The 26591-nt window shown below is 46.3% G+C and overlaps 1 protein-coding gene across 1 annotated transcript in view; it reads left to right on the top strand.

Annotated features, from left to right (window-relative positions):
- Nucleotides 1–26591, top strand: part of DNAH3 (dynein axonemal heavy chain 3) — a 103452-nt gene that overhangs the window by 22647 nt on the left and 54214 nt on the right. Inside the window, exons 12-28 of the mRNA XM_058157163.1 lie at nucleotides 237–373; nucleotides 1771–1876; nucleotides 3031–3209; nucleotides 3805–3989; nucleotides 4901–5024; nucleotides 5384–5537; nucleotides 6371–6515; nucleotides 8430–8641; nucleotides 16327–16418; nucleotides 18231–18345; nucleotides 19069–19185; nucleotides 21106–21285; nucleotides 22654–22790; nucleotides 23000–23201; nucleotides 24172–24264; nucleotides 25167–25277; nucleotides 26186–26300. Coding sequence (XP_058013146.1) covers nucleotides 237–373; nucleotides 1771–1876; nucleotides 3031–3209; nucleotides 3805–3989; nucleotides 4901–5024; nucleotides 5384–5537; nucleotides 6371–6515; nucleotides 8430–8641; nucleotides 16327–16418; nucleotides 18231–18345; nucleotides 19069–19185; nucleotides 21106–21285; nucleotides 22654–22790; nucleotides 23000–23201; nucleotides 24172–24264; nucleotides 25167–25277; nucleotides 26186–26300 — 2404 coding nt within the window. The remainder of the gene's footprint in view (nucleotides 1–236; nucleotides 374–1770; nucleotides 1877–3030; nucleotides 3210–3804; nucleotides 3990–4900; nucleotides 5025–5383; nucleotides 5538–6370; nucleotides 6516–8429; nucleotides 8642–16326; nucleotides 16419–18230; nucleotides 18346–19068; nucleotides 19186–21105; nucleotides 21286–22653; nucleotides 22791–22999; nucleotides 23202–24171; nucleotides 24265–25166; nucleotides 25278–26185; nucleotides 26301–26591) is intronic.

The following is a 26591-nucleotide window of genomic DNA, read 5'->3' as shown; positions in this document are numbered from 1 at the left end:
TGCTAGACATAAAATATTCATGGTCTTGAATAGATAGGATCATAAAATGTCAATTATTCTGTCTGTTGAGATCTTAATCCTCCAATTATGGACTATATTTCTGAGTTAAGGTTGAGGTTTGAGCTCAAACTTTTGCTGGGATGAGATTTCCTCATCAGGCTAATAAAATATTTTGTGTGAGTTTGATGATCTTTCTTTGAGTGTGTATGATGTTAATATTTATTTTTGCATTTTAGGTTCAAGTTAAACTCTTCCCAGAATTAAAAGGAGACGACCTAATTCTTCGTACGGTCAACAAGGATGAAACATTGGTGGCGGATTATGTACAAAAAACCGCAAAAATATTTGACCTCAATCTAATAGGCCCACAGAAGTAAGTTTGTTTGAAATAAAAAAACATAGGGGAGAGGTGATTCTCCCGTGTTTCATTCTAGAAATTTTTCCTCCGGTATTTCTTTCTGAACTTTTCCTGATGTTTTCGATTTGGCATAGGGGGAGATGAGGAGGCCATCATTTCGTTCCATTCTATGATTATTTTTTTTAATCGCTGATATCAATAGAAGAGAATATTTGTATTTCAGGGTTGAGCTGTGGAGTCCTCGGTGCTCTCTGAGCTTGTTTGTTTTCTAGCACAGGGGTCTCCAACCTTGGCAACTTGAAGACTTGTGGACTTCAACTCCCAGAGTCCCTCGGACAGCAAAGCTGGCCAAGGAACTCTGGGAGTTGAAGTCCACAAGTCTTCAAGTTGCCAAGGTTGGAGACCCCTGTTCTAGCGGACGTTTTGTTAACTAGGTCAGCGACGGCGAAACGTTTCGGCACCAAGTGCCCAAACTGGAATGGTGTGAATGCCGGGAACCCAAAGACCAGCTGGCCGGCGTGCGCATGCCGGTTTTTTAGCCGTTTTTTGCTGTTTTTCGGGCCGTTTTCAGGCTTTTTTGGAGGGCATTTTCAGACCATTTTCCCAGCCCATTTTTGGGCCATTTTCAGGCCACTTTTTGGGCTGTTTTCTGGTGCCCCAGCACCCGTGAAGAGCAGCTGGCCGGTACCCCCAAGAGCAGTTGGCGACAGCGCGTGTGGCCACAGAGAGGGCTCTGCGTGCCACCTCTGGTACACATGCTATAGGTTCACCATTACGGTACTAGGTCATATCAGCGCTCTAATGGCGGTGTTGGTGCTCTGATGGTGATCATCAATTATTGATGTTGTGACCTAGTTGGGTAATGAAACGTCTACAAGAAAACAACCAAGTTCAGAGAGCACCAAGGACCTCACAGTCCTTCTCCTCTTCCTCTTCCTCCTCCCCCGTCCTCCTTGCAAACTCCAAACTCTTCTTAGCACTGATGGTGTTATCTAGCTGGGTAATGAAACGTCTACAAGAAAACAACCAAGCTCAGAGAGCACCAAGGACCCCGCAATTAAATCACTGAATTTGAGGACTCTGTTCCAAAGCGAACAAAAGGGTCGTGGCTTGCTAATAGAATATCTCCTGAAACATAAATACCTGGACATGCATTGGATTAAGCCCCCATGGCTAGCTTTATCTTTGATTTAGGTGGGTGTGAACCCTGTCAGTGTGGCATCACATAATGGGTGAGCCAAGTCAAGACCTGTATCCAAATAACCGTGGTTAAACACAACGCGGCTTATAACGTGCGAAATTAGCCCAGAGAATAGGGTGAGATTGCTACTGCTGTTTTGAAAACAAAAAAACGTTAGTTTTGGATCTTGATTTAAATGATTTCTTTTCTGTGCAATTTTTCTGCATTGAAGGTACTTGAACGTGTATAAGAAATACAACGACCTCTTGAATGGCAATGCCGACAAAGACGTGACTGAATTTTTAAGCAAAAGGCACGAGCTGGAAGATTTTGTAGAGGTATTGCTTTTCGTTGTGTGAGAAGTGGATTTTTCTTGTTCGTGTAAACCTAGGAACAGCCTTTCCTAAAAGGGCACGTGTAGGAAAATGGATATACAGGTAATCCTCAACTTACGGCCACAATGGAGCCCCAAATTTATGTTGTTAAGTGAGACAATTGTTAAATGAGTTGAGCCCCAGTTTACCACCTTTTTCTTGCTTCCGTTGTTAAGTGAAGTGCTGTGATGGATAAGTTCAACACCGGTTGTTAAGTGAATCTGGCTTCGGCATGGACTTTGCTTGTCACAAGGTCAGAAGGCAGATTCACATAACAACCGTGTTTCTAACTAAACCACTGCTGGAACTTCCTTAAGTGTAGCAAGAAAAAACAACAACAGAGACATCACCCCGCCAACAAAAGCGCGTATAGTCAAGGCGATGGTTTTCCCAGTTGCAATGGATGGCTGTGAAAGTTGGACCGTAAGGGAGGCTGAGCAGCAGAGAATGGAGGCCTTTGAACTCTGGTGCTGGAGAAGACTCCTGAGAGTCCCTTGGACTGCAAGGTGATCCAACCGGTCAGTCCTACAGGAGATCAACCCTGACTGCTCCTTAGAAGGCCAGATCCTGAAGAGGAAACTCAAATCCTTTGGCCACCTAACGAGAAGGAAGGACTCCCTGGAGAAGAGCCTAATGCTGGGAACGATGGAGGGCAAAAGAAGAAGGGGACGGCAGAGAAGGAGGTGGCTGGATGGAGTCACTGAAGAGTCGGCGTGAGCTTCAATGGACTCCGGGGGATGGTAGAGGACAGGAGGGCCTGGAAAAATGTCCATGGGGTCTCAATGAGTTGGACACGACTTCGCAACTAACAACAAAAGCAAGAAAGGTGATAACATGAGGCAAAATCCACTTGTCTCACTTGGCCACATAAATTTTGGGCTTAGTTGCAGTTGTAAGTCGAGGATTACCTATAATTGCACCTAATAACCCTATGAGATTTTTTTTTTAGCTCCAGTCCAAAACAAGACAAATATTTGTAGACCGTATTTTTCCTTCAGCTGAATCTAGATGCAGACGCCGAACCTGCTTTCCCTCAAAATAGGCTAAAATAAACCTATTGTGGCTTTTTAAAAAAATTTTGGGCTGTAACAATTCCCCTTCCTTCTGTCGCCTTGCAGAAAATCGACGGCTTGACAAAATTGAAGAAAGAAATTGCTTCCTTGCACGTCACCGTCCCCTTGGCTCTCTTCTGCCTGGACGCCCTCAAACTGAACGAAGAACTTTGCAGTCGGACCCAGAGGCTGAAGGACCGATTGATTGAGTTTGAAATTGAAGAAAACAGGAACCTTAACAAGAGGTGTGGTTGTGAGAACAGCCTTCACCCAGTGGTGAAATCCATTTTTTTTTACTACCGGTTCTGTGGGCATGGCTTGGTGGGCGTGGCAGCGGAAGGATACTGCAAAAACTCCGTTCCCTCCCCACTCCAGGGGAAAGGATGCTGCAAAATCTCTGACCAGTTCTGGAGAACCAGTAGTGGAAACTTTAAGTAGTTTGTAAATCCCACCTCTGACTGGCCCTGTCCCCATCTATTCTTTGCCTCCCGAGTCCCAGCTGATCTGGAGGAAATGGGGATTTTGCAGTAACCTTCCCCTGCCACGCTCACCAAGCCACACCCAGAGAACCGATAATAAATTTTTTTGAAACCCACCACTGCTTTGGAGGACCATAGGTTGAAAAAGGAGACATGGAGGGAGGAAGAAGAAGAGAAAGGGGAGACAGGAGAGAGAAAAAAAGTGAAAAGGAGGAGAAGAAAAAAAAAAGGAAGGAGCAGAGAAAGGAAATGGGACAGAGGGAGGAGGGAGGGGAGAGTATGATACAATGGTTATAACTACCAATCTTTGCATTAAGTATGGTGGCTGTTCTAACAACCTCACTTTTCCCTTCGTTTCAAGCATTTGCAACCAGTACAATATCATTGCCGACAAAGTCAGCGAAGTGCCTTTGACCACAGAGCAGTTGGTGGAACTAACAGCTTACCTGAAGAAATCCAGCGAAGTCACCGTGTTCAAGCTGCGACGCGAAATCAGAGAAGCCATTTACCGGCTCGAATTCCTAATGGACTACGCTGACCTTCCCAGTACGTTTGGGAACAGAACATGGCCTCTGGTGCGGGAACAAGCTTCTGGGGCAAAGCTTGGCCTTGGAACCTCTGCTCATTGGTTCTTCTTGAGCACCTTGCCTAACCTGTTCTGACCCAGCTCCTCAAACACGACAAACACTCTGACGTGAACTCAAAAGATTCCTTTATTAGGAATGCCGGCGGCCCCAGCAAAAAGTTTCTCTCTCAAGCTGACCTGTTCATCCGGCAGGGAGATGAATAGTTCTGCCACATCTATTCATCTCCGCCCCCTGCTTTTTATCCCAGAGCTAGGGTGGGGCTTCACTAGCAGTGGTGGCTCTTTCTTCCTAAGGACCGGCCCATAGATTTCCACTGCTCTCCTCTCCTCTGCCTTCTGCACATCCCCAGATCAGGCACAGGACCCAGCTGTTCCTCCTCTTCCTCATCAGCCACCTCCAGACTTGGGAGCTGTTGACTCTCCAACTGAGGGCTGACGGACGGCCCAGTTTCTGCCTCTGTCTCTCTCTCTCTCTGCCAGCTCCATTCCCTCTTCCCCCTCGAAGCTCTCAGGTTGCCCCGATGCCGACCCTGACTCCCACACCCCTTCCTCCTCCTCTGATTCGGCTGCTGGAGGGGCCGGCGGCCCTCAGTCCACAACATAACCTCTCTAGATGGGGTTGGAATTCATGGTGACTAAGAAGCAGAAGGTCTTTCTCTTCCCCCAACTCTCAACTTTCTTTAAACCCTACCAACAGAAAGCAATGAAGGGGAAGATTCCAAGAAATTGGGTCTGGTTGGAAGACCAACCTGATCTATCATAGACATGTGGAGACTTCGGATCCCCCCTAGTGTGCCTGCTTCCTGGTTTTGGGATGCATTCTTGGTCAAATAGAAAAATGACCTCCCTCCTTCTGTTTTTAATCTACTAGGTGAAGATATCAGACTAAATAGTACAGTTCTTCATTGGCCGGATGGGATTGAGGACATCTTTGATACCAGTCGGAATCAACTCATGAACAGGAGGGAACAAGTCGAGATTGCCCTGATTAAAAGGTGGGTTGCAGACTACCGGGGAGCAGAGATTCCCTTTCTCCTGATCCATATTTCTTGGCTCAAGGTGGATTTTTTAACGCGATTGGATGTTCCCACCTGATGCTGCGGAAAGAAAATTGATATATGCAGGAAAATGATGATGAAAAGGGGAGATAATTGATGGGAAAGCAATGAAAATGGAGCCAAAATCTCAGGGAAGCTACTGTTGAGTCAAGGAGGATCAGGTCCAGGGATGGGCTGCTGGGACTTTGCAGGGGTTCAAGAGAACCCCTAGGTAAGATTCTGTGCAGTTCGGAGAAACCCCCCCAAAACCCAAATTTCAGATGGCTTTTTAAAAAATTATCTTTGCTCCAAACCAGATGCTCTGAATTTGAAGCTGTCCTTGAAAGTTATAACAAGGAAGTGGAAAGTTTCCGGAAGAAGGATGTCATGACCATGGAAGAAATGAAGAACAACGTGGAAAAATTCACTGAGTTGTCAAGGAATTTGGACCATGCTCTTCTGGAATATGAGGTTAGTCTTCCTAGAGTTCAAGAGCTAAGCATGGATCTAAATTATTTCAGAAGGACTAATCTATGTAAATTGATAGATAGACTGTGTGACATTGGGTTGGTGTTGGGCCTTAGTGACCATATAGATAGATTTCTTCATGACGATCTGTCCTTAACATGGTCCTCCAGGCCTCCCAACCTGGACCTTCCAGTCTTCTAAACATGGATCTAAATTATTTCAGAAGGATCAATCCATGGAAATCGATAAACTCTATGACATCAAACTGGTATTGAGTCTTAGTGACCACACAGATAGATTTCTGATCCGTCTATGATCTGTCCTTAATGTGGTCCTTCAGACCTCCCAACCCGGCCCTTCAGGTCTTCTAAGCATGGATCTAAATTATTTCAGAAGGACCAATCCATGGAAATTTATAGATAGACTATGTGACATAAAGCAAGTGTTGACTCTTAATGACTACATAGATAGATTTCTCCATGATCATCTGAACCAGATCCTTCAGATCTTGGCACACTTCCAAGAGTCTATTGCTTCTGTAACTGAGCCCATCCATTTGGTTCTTGGTTGTCGTCTTCTCTTTCCTTCCACCTTTCCCAGCATCTTCACCTTCTCCAGAAGTTTAACTGATGCGTCTCAAGTAGGACGATTTCAGCCTGATCATCTGTCCCTTGAGTGGGTGGATTTGTTCAATCATCCATTGGGTTGTTTTCTTGGCTGTCCATGATATTTTCAGGAGTCTTCTCCAGCGTCAAAATTCAGAAACATCAAATACTCTTCCTCCTTTGTTAAAGTCATGCAAACCTATAGCTGAACTGCTGTGTTAATTTTAACAGACTATCAATAAGGAGGAGGAGTTACTTGAACGAGAGAAAAGCCAGTTTCCTTTGCTGCAAACCATCATTTCACACAAGATCCCATTCGAGCAACTTTGGGTGACCGCTTACCACTTTCATGTGAAGTCTGAGGAGTGGATGAATGGTGAGGATTTGTACAGGGTGATGCGTTTCTCATAAACGTAAGGCGTTTATTAAAATAATGAAGAGGGAATCTTCGATTTATGACCAAAATGGGGACCAGAATTTTCATAGCTAAGCAAGAAAGTTGTTAAGTCAGCTGCATCCAATTTTACAGCCCTTCTTTGGCCACGATTGTTAAGCGGATTTATGCAGTTGTTAAATGAATCACATAGAAGAATAATTCTTTATTGGCCAAGTGTGATTAGACACACAAGGAATTTGTCTCTGGTGCAGAAGCTCTCAGTGTACACACAACAATAGTGATAGATCATTGTCATAGTCATTGTAAAAATTACATTCATCGTAACTCATAAGATACAACACTTAGTGATAATCATAGGATACTAAATAGCTTAAACTGAACTAACTAAACAACTTAAATCATAAGATACAAGTAACAAAGTTATAGCCATAAGAAGATAAGGTGACAGGTAATAGGGAAGATGAGAATAATGATGGTAACACTGCCTTTCAAGATAGTTTGACAGTGTTATGGGAATTAGTTGTTTAGCAGAGTGATGGCATGGGGGGGGAAAATCAGGGGTGAAATCCAGCAGGTTCTGACAGGTTCTGGAGAACCGTCAGCGGAAATTTTGAGTTGTTCGGAGAACGGGCAAATGCCACCTCTGTCTGAGTGGGGTGGGAATGGAAACTTTGCAGTATCCTTCTTCTGCCATGCCCACCAAGCCACACCCGCCAAGCCAGGCCCACAGAACCGGTAGTAAAAAAATTTGGATTTCACCACTGGGAAAAATGTTCCTACATGCAGTCGTTAAGTGACTCCAGCTTCCCCCATTGATTTTGATAGTCAGAAGATGGCTGGGAAGGTCGCAAATGGGGATCACATGACCCCAGGACACTGCAGCCATCATAAATACATGTCAGTTGCTAAGCGCCTGAATTTTGATCTCATGACCGTGTAAATGTCCCGGCAGTTGTAAGTGCAAGGATTGGTCGTAAGTTACTTTTTTCAGCGCCACTCTAACTTTGAAAGCTTGGTAAACCAATGGTTGTAAGTTGAGGACCTGTATTCATTTACCACTTGCAGGGAAGGCTAGTAGAATAAAATGTGTTCAGTTAATTAAAAAGAAAGAAAGGTTGCCACAAAGAAGAGGGAGTCAACCTATACTCCAAAATACCTGAAGGCAGGGCAAGAAAAAAATGGGTGGAAACTAGTCAAGGAGAGAAGCAACTTAGAACTAAGGAGAAATTTCCTGACAGTGAGAACAATTAATCAGTGGAACAACTTGCCTCCAGAAGTTGTGGGTGCTCCAACACTTGGAAGTTTTTAAGAAGAGGTTGGATAACCATTTGTCTGAAGCGGTGTAGTTTTTCCTGCCTGAGCAGGGGGTTGGACTAGAAGACCTCCACGGTCCCTTCCAACTCTGTTATTCTGTTAAAAGGTCTGGAATCTCAGAGAATCCTTTATACTCTGAAAGCATTTTTCAAACTGTATAGTCTTTCCCCAATTAGGCGTTCATTCAAAGCTGCTTCCTGCTCAGAATAGCTGTCTAAAAGCCTTTCGTTTTTTTCTGTTATTCTTGAGTCCAATTAGCATTCCTGCCCGTCTTAAAAATTATAATTCAAACGCCATTATTCTGCTTATTTACCAGCTCCAGCCAACCGTTCCTCAAGTGCTCATGATTGGGGGTGGGGGTGGGAGGATTTATAATTCCTGCTGCTGCTGTCACCTTAATGTCACATTAATGCAGCTGTCAGGTTAATGCAGAAGGATCATTCCTAATTCATATTTTCATGGAATTCAGAATGTGTCAAACGTAATTGGTTTTGAAAGCATGCTCCTGCTTCTAACCATCTGCGGGTGCTTCCTTCTAACATTTCTTTTATTTTGTTTTTTTGCAATTTCGGCACGCAGGGCCTGTCCTCCAACTGAACGCGGAAGAAATCAGCGAGGACGTCGCCAACATGTGGCGAACCATGTATAAATTGACAAAGACCTTTATAGACCTTCCTGGCCCCAAGCGGATGGCGGAGAACGTGAAATTTAAAATTGACAAGTTCAAGCAACATCTGCCCGTGCTTTCAATTGCCTGCAATCATGGGATGAAAGACCGGCATTGGGAACAGGTCTGCTGATCTGAACACTATCCAACGTGCAGAGTTGTATGTGTGGGTTAAAACGTAAAAGTGAAGGTTTCCCCTCGCACATATGTGCTAGTGGTTCCCGACTCTAGGGGGCGGTGCTAATCTCAGTTTCAAAGCCGAAGGGTGGAAAGGCGCAGAGAGGGCATGTCGGATGCCCTCCTCTGCCAAGTATTCCTCAAACTGGGCTGCCGTGGTGCGGGCGTTGTCGGACACCAGGTGTCAGGCAACCCGTGGGTTGCGAATAGGTGGCGCAGGGCTGCGATTACTGCCTCGGCTGTCGTGGATTTCATGAGTATGATCTCCAACCATTTAGAGAATCGTCGACAACCACTAGGAAGGTTTGGCCGTGGAAAGGGCCAGCAAAATCAATGTGGATTCTTGACCAGGGCCCTTGGGGTTTTCCCATTCCTGACTGGGGCCGTTGGGGTAGAGGTCTGGACTCTTGGCAAGCCTGGCATTTCCCTACCCTCTCAGCAATCTCTGAGTCCATGAGTGGCCACCACACATAGCTTCTTGCTAGCCCTTCATCCTTACGATCCCTGGGTGACCTCGTGGAGGAGGTCCAATACCTTCCCTTAATTTATCCGGGATTACCACTCGATCACCCCATAACAGGCACCCCTTGAGCCGAGAGCTCATCACGTTTTTACAAATTCCTTAAACTGCTCGCCGGCGCAGCGGGCCACCCTCTTGTACCCAACCGGTACAGTCCTTAACATAATGTCCCGGTATGATGCCGAGCCACTTCCTTAGATGTGACTGGGCCAGAGTCCAAAGAGTCAATAAGCAGGATGGGCGTCCCGGAGTGGGATCTTGATCGCCCCTGGTAGTGGGCATCTGCTTAACGTCCGCATGCCCACTTCTTTTCCTGGTCGATGCTGCAGCTTGTAAGAATAAGCGGCTAAGAAAATAGTCCATCGAGTCAATCGTGGCGAAAGTGCCACAGGCGTTGGGCGGTCGCCAGCCAGTATTCCTAACAGCGGTCTGTGGTCAGTCACAATTTCAAAGTCTCGCCCAAAAACATATTCGTGAAATTTTTTTACCCCTGACACAATTGCTAGCGCTTCCTTATCTAACTGGCTATAGTTCCTCTCTGGGGAGGACATCGTTCTGGAGTAGAAGGCTATAGGGGCTTCTGTGCCGTTTGGCAGTCTGTGGCTGAGCACAGCCCCCACCCCGTAAGGGGAGGCATCGCAAACCAGCACTAATGGCAATGAGCTATGATACTGGATGAGCAGGCTGTCGCTCGAGAGCAGGTTTTTTACTGCTTCGAAAGCCCTACTTTCCGACTTTCCCCAAGACCAAACAGTATTTTTCCCTAGAAGCTTATGCAGTGGTTCAGCAACGGTCGCTTTGTTTTTAAAAACCGTGTAAAAATTCACTAGCCCCAGGAATGCCTGTAGCTCTGTTTTGTTTTTGGGCGCTGGAGCCTTTCTGATTGCCTTGACCTTGCTCTCAGTGGGGTGAATTCCTTTCTTGTCTATTCGGTAGCCCAAGAATTCGACGGATTCTACCCCTATCTGGCATTTGTTCACTTTAACCTTTAGTCCGGCTGACCGGAAAATGCCCAGAACTTTTCTCAAACGCTCCCCCAATTCCTCTACGTTTTCGGCTGATATCAATACATCATCGAAGTAGGGAACTACCCCTGGGAGCCCTTGCAGAAGTCGTTCCATTAAATTTTGGAACAGCCCCGGTGCCACACTCACCCCAAATTGCAATCGGGTACACTTGAAGGCCCCCCTGTGAGTTACAATCATTTGGGCTTCGGCTGTGTTGGCGTCTACGGGCAGTTGTTGGTAGGCTTGAGCCAAGTCTAACTTTGCAAAGACTTGCCCTTGCCCCAAAGAGTGCAGCAAGTGTTGCACCACGGGAACCGGGTAAGCGCTTTTCTGTAAGGCTTTGTTTAGCGTCGCCTTGTAGTCAGCGCAGATTCTAATTGACCCATCTGGTTTTACTGGGGTGACGATTGGCGTCTCCCACTTTGCGTGATCGACTGGCACCAAAATCCCCTGATTTATGAGCTTATCTAGCTCCTTGTCAATTTTAGGTTTAAGGGCAAAGGACTCTCCTTGCCTTTAACCTAATGGGGCTACCTGGGGTCTAAGTTGAAGGAAATAGGGGTCCCCTTGTACTTGCCCAGGCAGTCCTTGAAGACATCTTGAACTCGTTCATGAGTATGTCTTTCAGGTTACAGTCACTTCTGTAGATGCCAGTCACTCCCATGCCCAGTGCACGAAACCAGTCTAGTCCCAACAAACTAGGCAGGGTCCCTTCGACGATCGTGATGGGCAGGGTCTTCTTGTGTGGTCCGTGCTCGACTCGGACGGAGGTGGTCCCTCGAACAGGGATGCGATTCCCTTGGTAGTCGTGGACTCGTGGCCGTTGTGTTTGCAGGTGGCGCTTGCGACTGGCGGCAGTGACTTCGCCAAAGTGTCCCAGGACATGATGGTGATCGCTGACCCGTGTCCACTTCAGTCGGCACCGTACTCCTTCTATTTTGGGTTTGGTGAAGATCTTCTTCTCCACCGGGGTTGGTGTGACCTATGACCACAGTCGTTTGGTTTGAATCCGCGCCTTTTTGTTTGAGCCAATCGCGGGTCGCCTTGCGATCCAGCGCTCTGATTGGCGATTTGAATTTTCGGCGGGAAGGTTGGGGAGCTCGACAGACTTGAGCTAGGTGCCCTTTCTTCTCGCACCGCCGACATGTTGCGTCCTTGAACTTGCAGCGTTGGCGCTGGTGTTGACCTCCGCAACTTCCGCATTCGTCCCGGTCTCTTTGCCCGTTTCTCAGTTCGGCAAACCCCTTCCTCATCCTCACCCTCAGATTCGGTTTGGATCTCTTCTTGGTGTACCGGGGTTGACTTTGTGCTCGCCTTTGGTGTGAGGGGCTTTTGCAGTGTCTCCGCCGCTTGGGTGGACATTTCATGCGCTCTGGCTTCGTCCAGGCGTTTGCCAGCGTCAGATTGCTTTTCGATAGCAGCCGCCTCCATAAGCATGTCTCGGACCCCTGATGAGTTGCTCAGCACCTCGTCCAGGTCTCGGTACCCACAGTCTTTGGAGGCTTTCCAGGGCGGCCATGTAGTCGCCGATGGATTCGCCTCCTCTGGCTGTCGCTCTCCAAATTCAAACGCCGCACGTATTTGGACGGCGTTGGCGAAATGGTTTTAGCAGAGTTTGCAGAGTTTGCCACGATACCGATTGTATCGGCGTTGGCTCTGCCAGGGCTTCCGCGATGTCGATGACCTCGGACCGCAGTGGCTCAAGAAGTATGCCCTTTGCGGTTGTCTGAACTCCTTGCAGTTCGTTGGCTTCTAGAAAGCTTTCAAACGGGTCATATCGTTCCCCATTTCTCTCTAGCCGGGTCAAACGGTGCGGGCGGAGTGTAACTGGCCATCTCCGCTTTTCTGCCCTGTGTTTGCTGGGTTCGGTTCTTCGTGCTTCAGCTCGGTTCTGGTGCTCCTTAGCCTCGAAATCCCACCTTCGCCGCCAGGTTCTGGAGAACCGTCAGCGGAAATTTTGAGTTGTTCGGAGAACGGGCAAATGCCACCTCTGTCTGAGTGGGGTGGGAATGGAAACTTTGCAGTATCCTTCTTCTGCCATGCCCACCAAGCCACATCCGCCAAGCCACACCACACCCACCAAGCCATGCCCACAGAACCGGTAGTAAAAAAATTTGGATTTCACCACTGGGAAAAATGTTCCTACATGCAGTCGTTAAGTGACTCCAGCTTCCCCCATTGATTTCGATAGTCAGAAGATGGCTGGGAAGGTCGCAAATGGGGATCACATGACCCCAGGACACTGCAGCCATCATAAGTACATGTCAGTTGCTAAGCGCCTGAATTTTGATCTCATGACCGTGTAAATGTCCTGGCAGTTGTAAGTGCAAGGATTGGTCGTAAGTTACTTTTTTCAGCGCCACTCTAACTTTGAAAGCTTGGTAAACGAATGGTTGTAAGTTGAGGACCTGTATTCATTTACAGGTAATCTCATAATCTGGGCGTCCTCCTGGATGCACGGCTGTCTTTAGAAGATCATATGATAGCTGTCACCAGGGGAGCTTTTCATCAGGTTCGCCTGATACGCCAGTTACGCCCCTTTCTGGATCGGGCTTCCTTATGCACGGTCACTCATGCCCTTGTTACATCCCGCCTGGACTACTGTAATGCTCTCTACATGGGGCTCCCCTTGAAGGGTACCCGGAGACTCCAACTGGTCCAGAATGCGACTGCGCGGGTGATAGAAGGAGCACCTTGTGGCTCCCGTGTAACACCCCTCCTGCGTAGTCTGCACTGGCTCCCGGTGGTCTTCCGGGTTCACTTCAAGGTACTTGCTATCACCTTTAAAACGCTCCATGGCCTAGGGCCGGGATATTTACAGGACCGCCTACTGCCACCATTAACCTCTCACCGACCAGTGCGCTCTCACAAAGAGGGCCTCCTCCGGATACCGTCAGCTAAACAATGTCAGCTGGCGACCTCTAGGGGGAGGGCCTTCTCTGTGGGGGCCCCTACCCTCTGGAACGAGCTCCCTCTGGGGCTTTGTCAACTCCCTGATCTCAAGTCCTTCCGCCGCGAGCTGAAGACGTTGCTGTTTCGAAGAGCAGGACTAGCTTGAACGTAGTTTTTAAATTGGGATTTTTAAAAAAGGGGTTTAATTGAGGTTTTAAATTTGTATTTAAAAGTTTTAGGGCATCAATTGAATTTAACTGTCTATTCTTTTAGCTGTTTATATGTATTATATGTTTTCTGTTGTTTTTTGGCTGTGAACCGCCCTGAGTCTTTCGGGAGATGGGCGGTATACAAATATAATAAATAATAATAATAATAATAATAATAATAATTTACCACTTGCAGGGAAGGCTAGTAGAATAAAATGTGTTCAGTTAATTAAAAAGAAAGAAAGGTTGCCACAAAGAAGAGGGAGTCAACCTATACTCCAAAATACCTGAAGGCAGGGCAAGAAAAAAATGGGTGGAAACTAATCAAGGAGAGAAGCAACTTAGAACTAAGGAGAAATTTCCTGACAGTGAGAACAATTAATCAGTGGAACAACTTGCCTCCAGAAGTTATGGGTGCTCCAACACTTGGAAGTTTTTAAGAAGAGGTTGGATAACCATTTGTCTGAAGCGGTGTAGTTTTTCCTGCCTGAGCAGGGGGTTGGACTAGAAGACCTCCACGGTCCCTTCCAACTCTGTTATTCTGTTAAAAGGTCTGGAATCTCAGAGAATCCTTTATACTCTGAAAGCATTTTTCAAACTGTATAGTCTTTCCCCAATTAGGCGTTCATTCAAAGCTGCTTCCTGCTCAGAATAGCTGTCTAAAAGCCTTTCGTTTTTTTCTGTTATTCTTGAGTCCAATTAGCATTCCTGCCCGTCTTAAAAATTATAATTCAAACGCCATTATTCTGCTTATTTACCAGCTCCAGCCAACCGTTCCTCAAGTGCTCATGATTGGGGGTGGGGGTGGGAGGATTTATAATTCCTGCTGCTGCTGTCACCTTAATGTCACATTAATGCAGCTGTCAGGTTAATGCAGAAGGATCATTCCTAATTCATATTTTCATGGAATTCAGAATGTGTCAAACGTAATTGGTTTTGAAAGCATGCTCCTGCTTCTAACCATCTGCGGGTGCTTCCTTCTAACATTTCTTTTATTTTGTTTTTTTGCAATTTCGGCACGCAGGGCCTGTCCTCCAACTGAACGCGGAAGAAATCAGCGAGGACGTCGCCAACATGTGGCGAACCATGTATAAATTGACAAAGACCTTTATAGACCTTCCTGGCCCCAAGCGGATGGCGGAGAACGTGAAATTTAAAATTGACAAGTTCAAGCAACATCTGCCCGTGCTTTCAATTGCCTGCAATCATGGGATGAAAGACCGGCATTGGGAACAGGTCTGCTGATCTGAACACTATCCAACGTGCAGAGTTGTATGTGTGGGTTAAAACGTAAAAGTGAAGGTTTCCCCTCGCACATATGTGCTAGTGGTTCCCGACTCTAGGGGGCGGTGCTAATCTCAGTTTCAAAGCCGAAGAGCCAGCGCTATCCGAAGACGTCTCCGTGGTCATGTGGCCGGCATGACTCAACGCCAAAGGCGCACGGAACGCCCTTCCCTTCCCACCAAAGCTGATCCCTATTTTTCTACTTGCATTTTTGACGTGCTTTTGAACTGCTAGGTTGTCAGATGCTGGGACAAGTCACGGGAGCTCCCCCTGTTACACAGCAACACTAGGGATTCAAGCCATTGAACTGCTGACATTTCAGTCAACAAGCTCAGCGTCTTAGCCGCTGATCCACCATGTCCCATGTGTTTTGCCAAGTCTTTCTCATGGTGGCTGCTTAGCTCCAACAACTGCTTCCTGTTGGGGCACTAAGGAGCCTGGGCAGGCAGGCGAGGAGTGGTTGGGAGGGGAGGGGCAAGTAGAGGCTGGTGAGGCGCCCCTTGACGTGAGTGACATTGAGTTGGCCATGCCCACCCAGTCACATGACCACCTAGTCATGCCCACCCAGTCGGTCATTAGGCAGATCATATTAGTGGTCCGCGGGATTTAAAATTATGAATTTAGTGGTCCCTGAGGTCTGAAAGATTGGAGACCCCTGATCTATAAGGTCGTGTCCACTTAGCTTGTATTTAAGAAGATTAGGTTGTATTTAACAAGATTAGGTTTACAACCCTTAATGCCTTTTTGGCGATGTTGTTACAGTGGGCTTTGGCACTTAGATCATTTGATATGAGTACTCCAAGGTCCTTGACAGAGTGAGGGTCCTCTACAAGGTCGTACAAAAAAAGAATACCAAACAAAATAAAGAAGTACAAAACTTCTTCAAGGTCTATGGAGATTCTCAATCATCCAGGTCATGGTTATCCCAAAGGTGCTTTTTCAAGAGGCAACCTTTCTGGTTTTTTCTTTGAAGAAGCTTCTTGGATGAGAAGCGAAACACCTTCAAAGAAAAATCAGAAAGTGCAGTTGCCTCTTGAAAAAAGCATCTTTGGGATGGCTACCTGTCATGCATACCCAAAAAAAGGAACAGCTTTGATCCCATTTTCTGATCGCCACTTTTTTGACCGTACCTTGCTAACAATCCTGAAGACCGAACAGTGCTATTATGCCCATATAATTTAGGACAGTGACCACAAAACCTTTTGGGCACCAGGGAACGGTTCCATGGGGTGGTGGGATCCTGCTGGTTTAACAACCGGTTCGGTGATCATGCGCATCAGCGGTGCACGTCCCTGACATCCGCTGTGCGCGAGTGCGCAGTTTTACGAAAACTTACCTTCCGCGTTACTGCTGGGGAGTAACACAGCTGAGGAGCAGCAATCCGAGTCTGCCATGCGAATCAGCCTGGAAGTTATAGGTCAGTAAAGCGCAGGGGCCCAGCTGATCGTCGGAGTGAACCAGTTCATTCCCAGCTGATCGTCGGAGCTACCGGTTCGCCTAAACCGATCCGAACTGGTAGAATCCATGGAGAGACGATTTTCCATGGACTGGTTTTGTGTGCTGCCTGCATCCCGCAAATGGGGTTTCGCTTGTTTGTGCAGCTCGGTTGCTGGCATGTCACGGCCCGGTGTTGTTCCAAAGACCAGGGGTTGGGGACCCCTGATTTAGGATTTTCATCCATTTCTCCTTCCTAATGCTTATCTCCCGTCTGATTTTCCAGATCAGTGAGATTGTGGGCTATGAGATACGGCCAGATGACATGACTTCATTGATGAACATGTTGGAATATGGGCTGTCGAAATATATTGACAAGTAAGGAAGAAACAGCGCCTCCCCCCCAAATCCTTTATCCTTGTTTGCCAAAACCAAAGATATTTATAGATAGTCCTCGACTTACAGCCTTTCATTTAACAATTGCTTAAAGTTATAGTGGCACTGAAAACAGTCACTTATTGTTGTGACTCCAGCCCCCCAACCTGGCCCTATGCCCGAAAGTGACTCCGAGAGTGAGGGGGAAGGGCCGGTAAGGCTTACCTTGGGAGCACTGATGCCTTTGGCCCGGCTCCAGGAGCCAGAACCAGGCCAGTCTGAGGACGTAATGAGGCCGTCATCCCCTGATTCCTCCCTTCCTCAAGCTACACCTTCAGACCCAGCTGATAATAATAATAATAATAATAATAATAATAATAATAATAATAATAATAATAATAATAATAAAGCTTGGACTAACCCGCGCTTCAGAAGATTAGAGAGGCGGCGTCATCAAAGGGAAGGGTGGGGCAGGAGCCCCACCCCACAGGATATATAAGGAGCTTTGGGACTGCTCGCACTCCACGGGGAGCAAAAGATTAGCTGAACTGTTTCAAAGAGAGCTGAAGTCTTACTCTGCGAGTCATTTGTTTGAACTTTGGCAAGCAGCTGCGATTTCTCTGCCAGGACTGATAAGAGCCGTGAATCCACTGGCTGAAGGCCAGCTCGTTACTCCAAAGTGGGGAAGGAGACAGAACACTTATGACCGGTTCTCCCATTTTCAACTGTTGCGGCATCCCTCTGATCACATAATCAAAATTTGGACGCTTGGCAACTGGTTCCTATTTAGTTTAGCTTAGCTTTCTTTATTGTTGTTGCCCTATGTACAGCGAAATTATTAAATACTTACAACGATCACTGTGTCCTGGGAGTCACGTGACCCTTTTTTGTGACGTTCTCACAAGCACAGTCAAATGGGCAAGCCAGATTCGCCAAACAACCGCATGGCTAACTTAACAACTGAAGTGATTCCCTTAACAACCGTGATGAGAAAGGTCGTAAATTGGGACCGTGAGTCACTTAGCAGCTGTCTTGCTTAACAGTGGAAATTTTGGGCTCAATTGTGGTCGTAAGTCAAGGACTATTCGTAGAGAAAAAGGCAATGAATGTATTTTCCTGGCTGTATTTTGCAAAATGTTCCCCTGTCAGGGTCCCAAGTAACAACCCCCATGAAAGAAAATTCCAAGGCTTGAAGTTCCTTAAAGTTTCATATTGGCACATCTGGGAAAACTCAAATCTGAAGCTTCCAGATTTTCTCCACCCAAAGGAAAGTCCAAGTCCCTGCCGAGCACCCACATGTCCATCATGTGGCCCAATCAGACATCGTCCCGACTGGACTAACAGTAACAGAGTTGGAAGGGACCTGGGAGGTCATCTAGTCCAACCCCCTGCTCACACAGGAGACCTATACTAAGGATTTGAACTGCCGACCTTTCTGATTGACAAGCTCAGCGTCTTAGCCACTGAGCCACCTAGGGAGATGCCTCCCAGCTCCAGGCACCAGGTTCAGGGCAAGTTGTCCTTGGCTTCTTGAAAAAGGAATGTTATTTTGACTACATATCAGCCCGGCTCCATACAACCCCCCCCCTCCCAGTTTCCCACAGTAGTAAACGTGGCAGGTCTGAAGGCCTAGTGTAAAAGATGGCTTCCAGGCCTGACCTCCCCTTCTTCTCTTTTAGCACCCCCGACCATTGGTGTTCCTGGATAACTACGGGTTAAGCTACGAATCCAAAGCGGAGAAAGTTAGACATCCTCTTTCGTTCCTTCCTGGGGTACCAGGTGCCAGCTTTGCTAACTGTCTCCTTCCCATTATAGAATCGAGCCGATTGGTGCAGCAGCCAGCAAGGAATATTCCTTAGAGAAAAACATGGAGAAGATGAAATCGGAATGGGTCAACATCCGCTTCACTTTTGTGAAATACAGGGATACGGTCAGTATGTTTCTGCATTTTTGTCATTGAATTCTGTTTTGTTCTGACTCACGTTTTTCATTTAAAGTGCTTGACCTCCTTTGAGTCTGCTCCTGATTTGACCATAGCATACCATTCTGTGTCTCCCTCCCCCCCAAAAGCCTCTGAGAAGCTGATTATACCGTGTTTCCCCGAAAATAAGACCCTGTCTTATATTTTTCTTGAACCCTGAAATAAGCGCTTGGCCTTATTGCCATGCGCTCAAAAACCCGACTGGGCTTATTATCAGGGGATGTCTTATTTTGGGGGAAACAGGGTAGACATGGAAAAGACCTCAGAGAAGATCTCTTTAGTTAGGCCACTTGCTGTGTGTGTGTGTGAATTTTGCACCATCTGTCAGCTACCAATCAGCACAAAGAAGCATCTCAAATAAAGCATATCTTGTGGACCACCAGCAGCCAACAGAGGTGGTGGAAGACTCAGACAGTGAGGAGGTTGGGGAGGAACATGGGCCAGTCCTGGGGAAGGCTCTGACTAGGGCTCTGCGTCGGAGGCAGAGAGGGGGCCAGGGCCGTCCGACAGTTATCAGCTGCCTTCGGAGTCAGATATCAGTGGGGCAGAAGAACAGCTGGAGCCTGTTCCAGTAGTGATATTGCTGATAGCTCCAAGAGCGAAAAAGGATTTTAAGATCCTAGAAAATTGAGTGTCCAAATAATTTCCCTGCAACCATCTTTTTTCTTCCAGGATACCAGCATCCTTTCGGCCATTGATGACATTCAACTTTTGCTGGATGACCACATCATCAAGACGCAGACCATGTGCGGCTCTCCGTTCATCAAGCCAATCGAAGCAGAATGTCGGGTGAGGAGGCCTGTGGCATTGATCAGAATCCATCATCAGACACTAGGTCAGAGATGGCGAACCTAATGTCACACACGGAAACATCGTGCACACTCACACGCTCTCATCGGGGCAGCACTCCGGAAAAGCCAAACTTCCGGGTTCCGCGCCCAGTGATCAGCTGGCCAGCGCGCATGCGCAGGCCAGTTTTCAGCACTGCCGTGTGCGCGAAGGGATCACGCTCTGGAAAAGTTGAACTTCCGGGTTCTGGCGCGCGTGCACACCCAACAATCAGGTGGCTGGCACGCATGCACACACCGGGTTTTTGGCACTGCCACGTGCGCAAAGGACAGCTGATCATTGTGCATGCATACACGCCAGGAACCCAGGAGACAAACAGGCAAGGGTGTGCTGGGTGACATGGCTTCATGTGCCACTTTGGGCACGTGTGCCATGAGTTTGCCATCACGGTACTGGATCGTTTTCTTCAAGCTGGCCTAAATTTGGCCTCCTTTAAGCTGTTTCTTGACATCTTACTATGCAATAGAGAGGTGATTATCAGGGACAGGAGTCAGAAAATAGGGCATTTTATCTCTTTCCTTGGAGGGATGATTGAGAAGGAAAGGCAGTCTTCGACTTATAACCATCATTGGACCAAAATGTCCATTATTAGGCAAAGTGGTTGTTACGTGACTTGTGCCCAATTTTACAACCTCTTTTGCTATGATTGTGAAGCAAATCGCTGCCCTTTTAAATGACTCATGTAGTCATTAAGTGACTTCATTTGTCAGAAACTGCCTGGGAAGGTTGCAAATGGCAATCACCTGTCCACCGCCAGTGGCCAAGCACCCAAATTTTGATCATGTGACTATGTGACTATGGAGATGCTTTGATGGTCGTAAGTGTGAGGACCGGTTACTTTCTTCAGTGCTGTTGTGACTTGGAACAGCCACTACGTTGCTCCCATATAACACCTATCCTGCGCGGCCTGCACTGGCTGCTGGTAGCCTTCCGGGTGCAATTCAAGGTGTTAGTGACCACCTTTAAAGTGCTCCATGGCTTAGGACCGGGCTATCTACGAGACCGCCTTCTGCCACCGATAGCCTCCCAACGACCTGTGTGCTTTCACAGAGTAGGCCTCCTCAGGGTGCCGTCGGTCAAACAATGTCGGTTGGCGGCCCCCGGGGGGAGAGCCTTCTCTGTGGCGGCACCGGCCCTTTGGAATGAGCTGTCTCCTGGGTTACGCCAACTCCCCGACCTCCGGACCTTCAAACGTGAACTGAAGACTTTATTATTTTATCGTGCGGGACTAGCCTAAGTGTATTTTAAGTGTATTTTAATTGTAATTTTAAAGGGGTTTTATGTCGGTCTAATGACCGTTTTAGTTAATTTGGCCTACTAAATATTTGTTTTCAATTCCTTTTTAAATTTGCTATTTATATTCTGTGTTTTAATATGGCTGTAAACCGCCCTGAGTCCTTTGGGAGAAGGGTGGTATAGAAATTAAATTATAAATAAATAAATAAATAAACTAAGCAAACACTTGCAAGTCGAGCCCTAAGCTGTAAGTACGTTTGGTAAGAGGAAAATTGTCTCTTTCACTTTTTAAAAAAACCAACACCTTTAGACACTGAATTCTGTGCTGGTTGCTGAACCATAATGTGCTTTGTTTGAATTACGGCTCGATGAATGAATGTTTTTTAAATGTTGAATTTATTCATGAGTCTTGGGGGAAAAAATGGAAGGGCAAGAAATATTCACTTCAAAGGATCAAAGGCTTAGACGAGTGTTTAAAATGACCGAGGGGTGCAGTTTTGTAAATCTGGCTAATCAAATCATACCCATCAAACAGGAATGACTTTTATGTCCACTTTAGTCTTTTGGGTGGGGGTTGAAAATAAGCCCTTTGAGTTCTGAAACAGAGTCGATTTTTTTTTCCAGAGATGGGAAGAAAAACTTGTCCTGATGCAGGAAATTTTGGACAACTGGTTAAAATGTCAGGCGACCTGGCTCTACCTGGAACCCATCTTCAGCTCCGAGGACATTATTGCTCAAATGCCCGAAGAAGGCCGAAAATTTGGAATAGTAGACTCTTACTGGAAGGACATCATGGCCCAAGCGGTAGGGATTTGGCTTTTGCCTGCCAGTTTTGGAAATCTGTATTTCAGAATTTTGTCCAGAGTTATCGTCACACTGGCTTAATGAAGGACCTTGTGGTGGCATTCCGAAAACATATGGAACTTGGTTACTTAGTGGTTGGTTAGCTTGGGTGACTGGTTTGCTTTGTGTTTATAGCTTCTGGTATAAAGGTGGCCCATCGGTGAGACTTGCAAGGTAGCTCAGAGAAGAAGCACAACCAGGAATACTAAGTCTTGGTGGGATTCCAATAATTTAACAACCGGTTCTCAGCCCTAATGACCACCTGGGTAGGCGTGGCTTGGTGGTCATGTGACTGTGTGGGCATGGCCAACTCAACATCACTCAGGTTGAAGGGCTTTTCGCCTTAGCTGTTACAACGTACTAAGGGTTAACCAGAGAGGCAGTTTCTGTAAGCAGGGCAATAAAGATTAGGCTAGAAATAACACCAGAATGTTTCCTTCCTGCCTTCCTTACAGGATTAGCCCTGGAAAGTGGTAAAAAACAAAATAAGATTTCTTCCAACAACCGCTTCTCCGAACTGCTTAGAAAATTAATAACTGGTTCTCCCAAATAGGTGTGAACAAACAGGCTGAATCCCACCACTGGTCTTGTCCCAAAAGGGTTTTTCCAAAAGGCAACTGTCAGGTCTGGAAGCCATCTTTTGTATTAGGGCTTCAGACCTGACACGTTTACTACTGTGGGAAACTGGGAGGGGGGATTGTGTGGAGCATGGTTGATACATAGTCATAATAACATTCTTTTCTCAAGAAGTCAAGGACATCTTGTCCTGCACCTGGAGGGGTGTGACTAAGAGAAATCTCCAGTTGGGACAATGTCTGATTGGACCATGTGATGGACATGTGGGTGTTGGGCAGAGACTTGAACTTTTCTTTGGGTGGGGAAAACCTGGAAATTTTCAGATTCGGGTTTTCCCAGACGTGCCAATATGACATCTTTAATAAAATGGAACTTTGAGGAAACTCAAGCCTTGGAGTCTTCTTTCGTTGGGGGAATCCTGACAGCAACTGGATTCTCCTGGGGGTTTTTTCCTTGAAAACATTTCACTTCCCATCCAAGAAGCTGCTTCAGTTTTACCAGTTAGAACTGAAGAAGTCGAACGTGTTTTTTCAAGAGGCAGCTGGACTTTCTGTGTTTTTTTCCTTGAAGACGTTTTGCTTCTTATCCAAGATAAGAATTGGATAAGAATTGCTTCTTGGATGAGAAGCAAAACGTCTTCAAGGAAAAACAAAGGATGTCCAGTTGCCTCTTGAGAAAGCACCTTTGGGACAACCATGACTTGGATGATGGAGAATCTCCATAGATGTCTCTTATCTTTGTGGTGAAACGTAGGTTAAAGACACCCGAGTCCTCATTGCTACGGAACAGCCCAAGATGTTGAACCGACTTCAAGAAGCAAATCTGTTTTTGGAAGACATCCAGAAGGGCCTGAATAATTACTTAGAAAAGAAGAGATTATTTTTCCCAAGGTAGGCCTCTTCCCAGTTGGCAGGCAAAGAATACTCATTACAACCATTGGTTGGCTAAGCACACCTTCATTCATTCATTCATTCATTCATTCTCTCAGGTATTGTTGCCTGGGGAATTCTGGGAGTTGAAGTCCAGCCGTCTTAATGTGGCTAAGATTGGAAAACGCTAAAAGTAATGGGCCTGGTTGTCTGGGATCTCTTTTGAACAGGTTCTTCTTCCTTTCAAATGATGAGCTGCTGGAGATTTTATCTGAAACCAAAGATCCTCTCCGCGTTCAGCCACACTTGAAGAAGTGCTTCGAGGGGATCGCAAAACTGGAGTTCACCGAAGCCTTGGAAATCACAGGGATGATCAGTTCAGAGAAAGAAGTTGTTCCTTTCATTAAGAAAATCTTTCCAGTTCATGCCAGGGTAATCCTTTCCTTTCCTTTCCTTTCCTTTCCTTTCCTTTCCTTTCCTTTCCTTTCCTTTCCTTTCCTTTCCTTTCCTTTCCTTCTTTTTCCCTTTTTCTCTTTCCTTCCTTCACTCTTTCTCCTTCCTTCCTTCCTTTCTTCCTTGAGCTTTTGTGGCCCAGTGGTTAGAATGCAATATTGCAGGCTAATTCTGCCGACTGCCAGGAGTTCGATCCTGGCCAGCTCAAGGTTGACTCAGCCTTCCATTCTTCAGAGGTCAGTAAAATGAGGAGCCAGATTGTTGGGGTAAGAGGCTGACTCTGTAAACCGCTTAGAGTGGGCTGTAAAGCACCGTGAAGCGGTATATAAGTGCTATTGCCCTTCCTTCCTTCCTTCCTTCCTTCCTTCCTTCCTTCCTTCCTTCCTTCCTTCCTTCCTTCCTTCCTTCCTTCCTTCCTTCCTTCCTTCCTTCCCAGCTTTGGGAACTGTCCTATTTTAGATGCAAAAATGTAGACCAGCCTTTACACAACTTCAGCACGGTCAAAATATGTTGAATTGCGTTCGTATGTTTGCAAATCCTGCCTAGCTGGGCAGGAGGGGTGCTTTAGGCCAGGAATCCCCAACCTTTTTGAGTCTGCGGACCGGTGGTGGCACTGGTGACAGCTTCTGCAGTTTCGGCATCAAGGCTCGAGGGGAATGGTTTTGCACGCACAACTTAAATCCGGTCATATGCTAATGAAGCTTTGCACACTTACCTGTTGCTTTGGTGGCCCAGTTCCCAATGGGCTGCTGCCCGGTAGCAGTCTGTGGCTCAGAGGTTGGGACTCCTGTTTTAGAGTGCCAATTGGATTTCAGAGGCTGTTACTGCAACCTTCCTTCCTATGCCTATTCCCATTTTACCCTTATTTTATTGGGATGGTGGTGGTTGGTTTTGTCATTGTAATTTGTCATTGTTTGCATTTCTCTCCCTTTTTACTTTATTCTTTCAGGGCATGGTTGAGAAATGGCTATTGCAAGTGGAAGAAATGATGTTGGCTAGCATTAGGCAAGTCATGGAAAATGGCATCAAAGGGTACGATGAGGTGAGCAGCTAACCGACAAATGCTTTGAGGAGTTAACTTGCACCAACAGCCTTAGGAACACAATCAGACAAAAGGAGTCAAGATGCAGATGTGCTTACACCTGTTGGGTCCATTGTTAACAGCTGTATTTGCTAAGCTGACACTGTTATGTTTTCTGAAGCCGCTGTTCACAGGTTCTAGCTTGTACATTCATTTCAGTGGTGAAATTCAAGCTATTTTACTACCGGTTTTTTGGGCGTGGCTTGGTGGGCATGGTGAGGCTTGGTGGGTGTAACAGGGGAAGGATACTGCAAAATCTTCATTCCCACCCCACTGGCATGTTAAACTAACCTAATGTTGTTACAAATCACAGTATTTAGCACAGTGGTGAAATCCAAATTTTTTTACTACCGGTTCTGTAGGTGTGGCAGGGGAATGATCCTGCAAAATCTCCATTCCCACCCCACTCTGGGGCCAGCCAGAGGTGGCATTTGCCGGTTCTCTGAACTACTCAAAATTTCTGCTACTGGTTCTCTAGAACCTGTCAGAACCTGCTGGATTTCACCCCTGATTCATTTGTATATTGATATATGGGATTTTTTTAAAAATTGCTTTAGAGTCACGTAAGAGATTGAGAAAGAAAGCTGGACTTTTCACTTTAAAAGGTCCCATTTGGACCATAGGGAACCCCTAAGATTTTGAGATTTTGAGAGACACAGGGGATAGGAAAATGCTGAAAAATTGCAGGGCTATTGTTTAGGTTTTTTAAAAAAAAGTTTCTAAAAAAGAGAAGAAGAAAGTCCATTTTAGGGCTTACTGACTATTTTAACAAGTGCTTTATCAAAACAGATGTTTAATGCTCTGTAGCTGTAGCTGGAAAAGGCGCAAATATTTTTTTCGTGTGTGTGTGTATTTTTTTTTAGGTTCCTCGAAAAGCATGGGTACTGCAGTGGCCAGGACAAGTTGTTATTTGTGTATCTTCAATCTTCTGGACCAAAGAAGTATCGGAAGCCATAAAGGAAAACTCTTTGCCTGTAATTTCACACATACCCCTTAAATTGCCAGATATAGCAACTTTTCTCAGTCTTCTAGATATGTTGGGACTACAACTCCCAGAATTCTCCAGCCATTGCTTGGTGATGGCTGGTATGCAGAGATTGTACCAGGCTGCACAATATGAATTAAGTTCCTATCTAGATATAAAATGTTCAGGTTTGGGATTGTACCGGTAGTCCTTGACTTATGACCTGTTGCTTAGTGACCGTTCAAAGTTATGAAACCCCCTTCCTCAAAAGCTGTGTACTTTACTTTTAATGATAAACCCATTAAAGATGATTGAGTTCTGCTCTATGTAGGCAATCCTCGACTTAACGACCACAATGGCCAATGTTTCCATTGCTAAGCAAGGCCGTTGCTAAGTGAGTCACACCCAATTTTCAGACCTTTTTTAAAATTATTTTTGGCCAAGGCTGTTCATTGGATCACTGCAATTAAGTGAGCCACGGGGTCATTAAGCGAATCTGGTTTCCCCGACTGGGTTTGCTTGTCAGAAGGCTGCAAATGGCGGTCACACAACCCAGGATGTTGCAACTGTTGGAAATAGATGCTAGTTTGCCAAGGGCCCAAATTTGGATGTCATGACCGTGGCGATGCCGTGACGGTCGTAAGTACAGATACCAGCCATAAGTCGCATTTTTCGGGGCCTTTGTAACTTCGAACGGTTCACCAAACAAATGGCTTTAAGTCAAGGGTTGCCTGTACGTGATTTTTTTTTTACAATAAATGTAGCTCCTTTTCAAAATAGGAGGGGGAAAACGAATACCCCAATCTTTTGACCTCTTTGGGGAATTTCTGGGGGCCATTTTTTTTTCATCCCTGACTTATGCTGACCGCTCCCGTCAGGAAGACGCCCAGCCTCATTGCTGTGTCTCTTTGCTTCAAGACATTTTTGGAGAAAAGCAACAGGCAGATTGGGGAGATTGTGGAGCTGGTGAGAGGAAAGCTGTCGAGCGGAGCTCGGTTGACCCTGGGTGCCCTCACAGTCATTGATGTGCATGGTAAGTGGAATTGAGCAAGATGAAAAGGATGTTGAAATATGGATTGTCTTAAGCGGGGTGGGAGCAAGGAATGTTGTGGATGGGAAGGTAAAGATAAAGGTTTCCTTGCCCAGTCATGTCCAGCTCTAGGGGTTGGTGCTCATCTCCATTTCTTAGCTGAGGGAGTCAACGTTGCCCGAAGACCTTTCTGTGGTCATGTGGCCAGCATGACTATGTGCTGAGACGCATGGAACATTGTTACTTTCCCACTGAAGTAGTACCTATTTATCTACTTGCATTTGCCTGCTTTTG

This window comes from Ahaetulla prasina, chromosome 14 (assembly GCF_028640845.1).
Source record: "Ahaetulla prasina isolate Xishuangbanna chromosome 14, ASM2864084v1, whole genome shotgun sequence".
Taxonomy (NCBI): Eukaryota; Metazoa; Chordata; class Lepidosauria; order Squamata; family Colubridae; genus Ahaetulla; species Ahaetulla prasina.
Note: the sequence above shows the minus strand (reverse complement) of the source record. Positions and strands in the feature narration are given on the sequence as shown.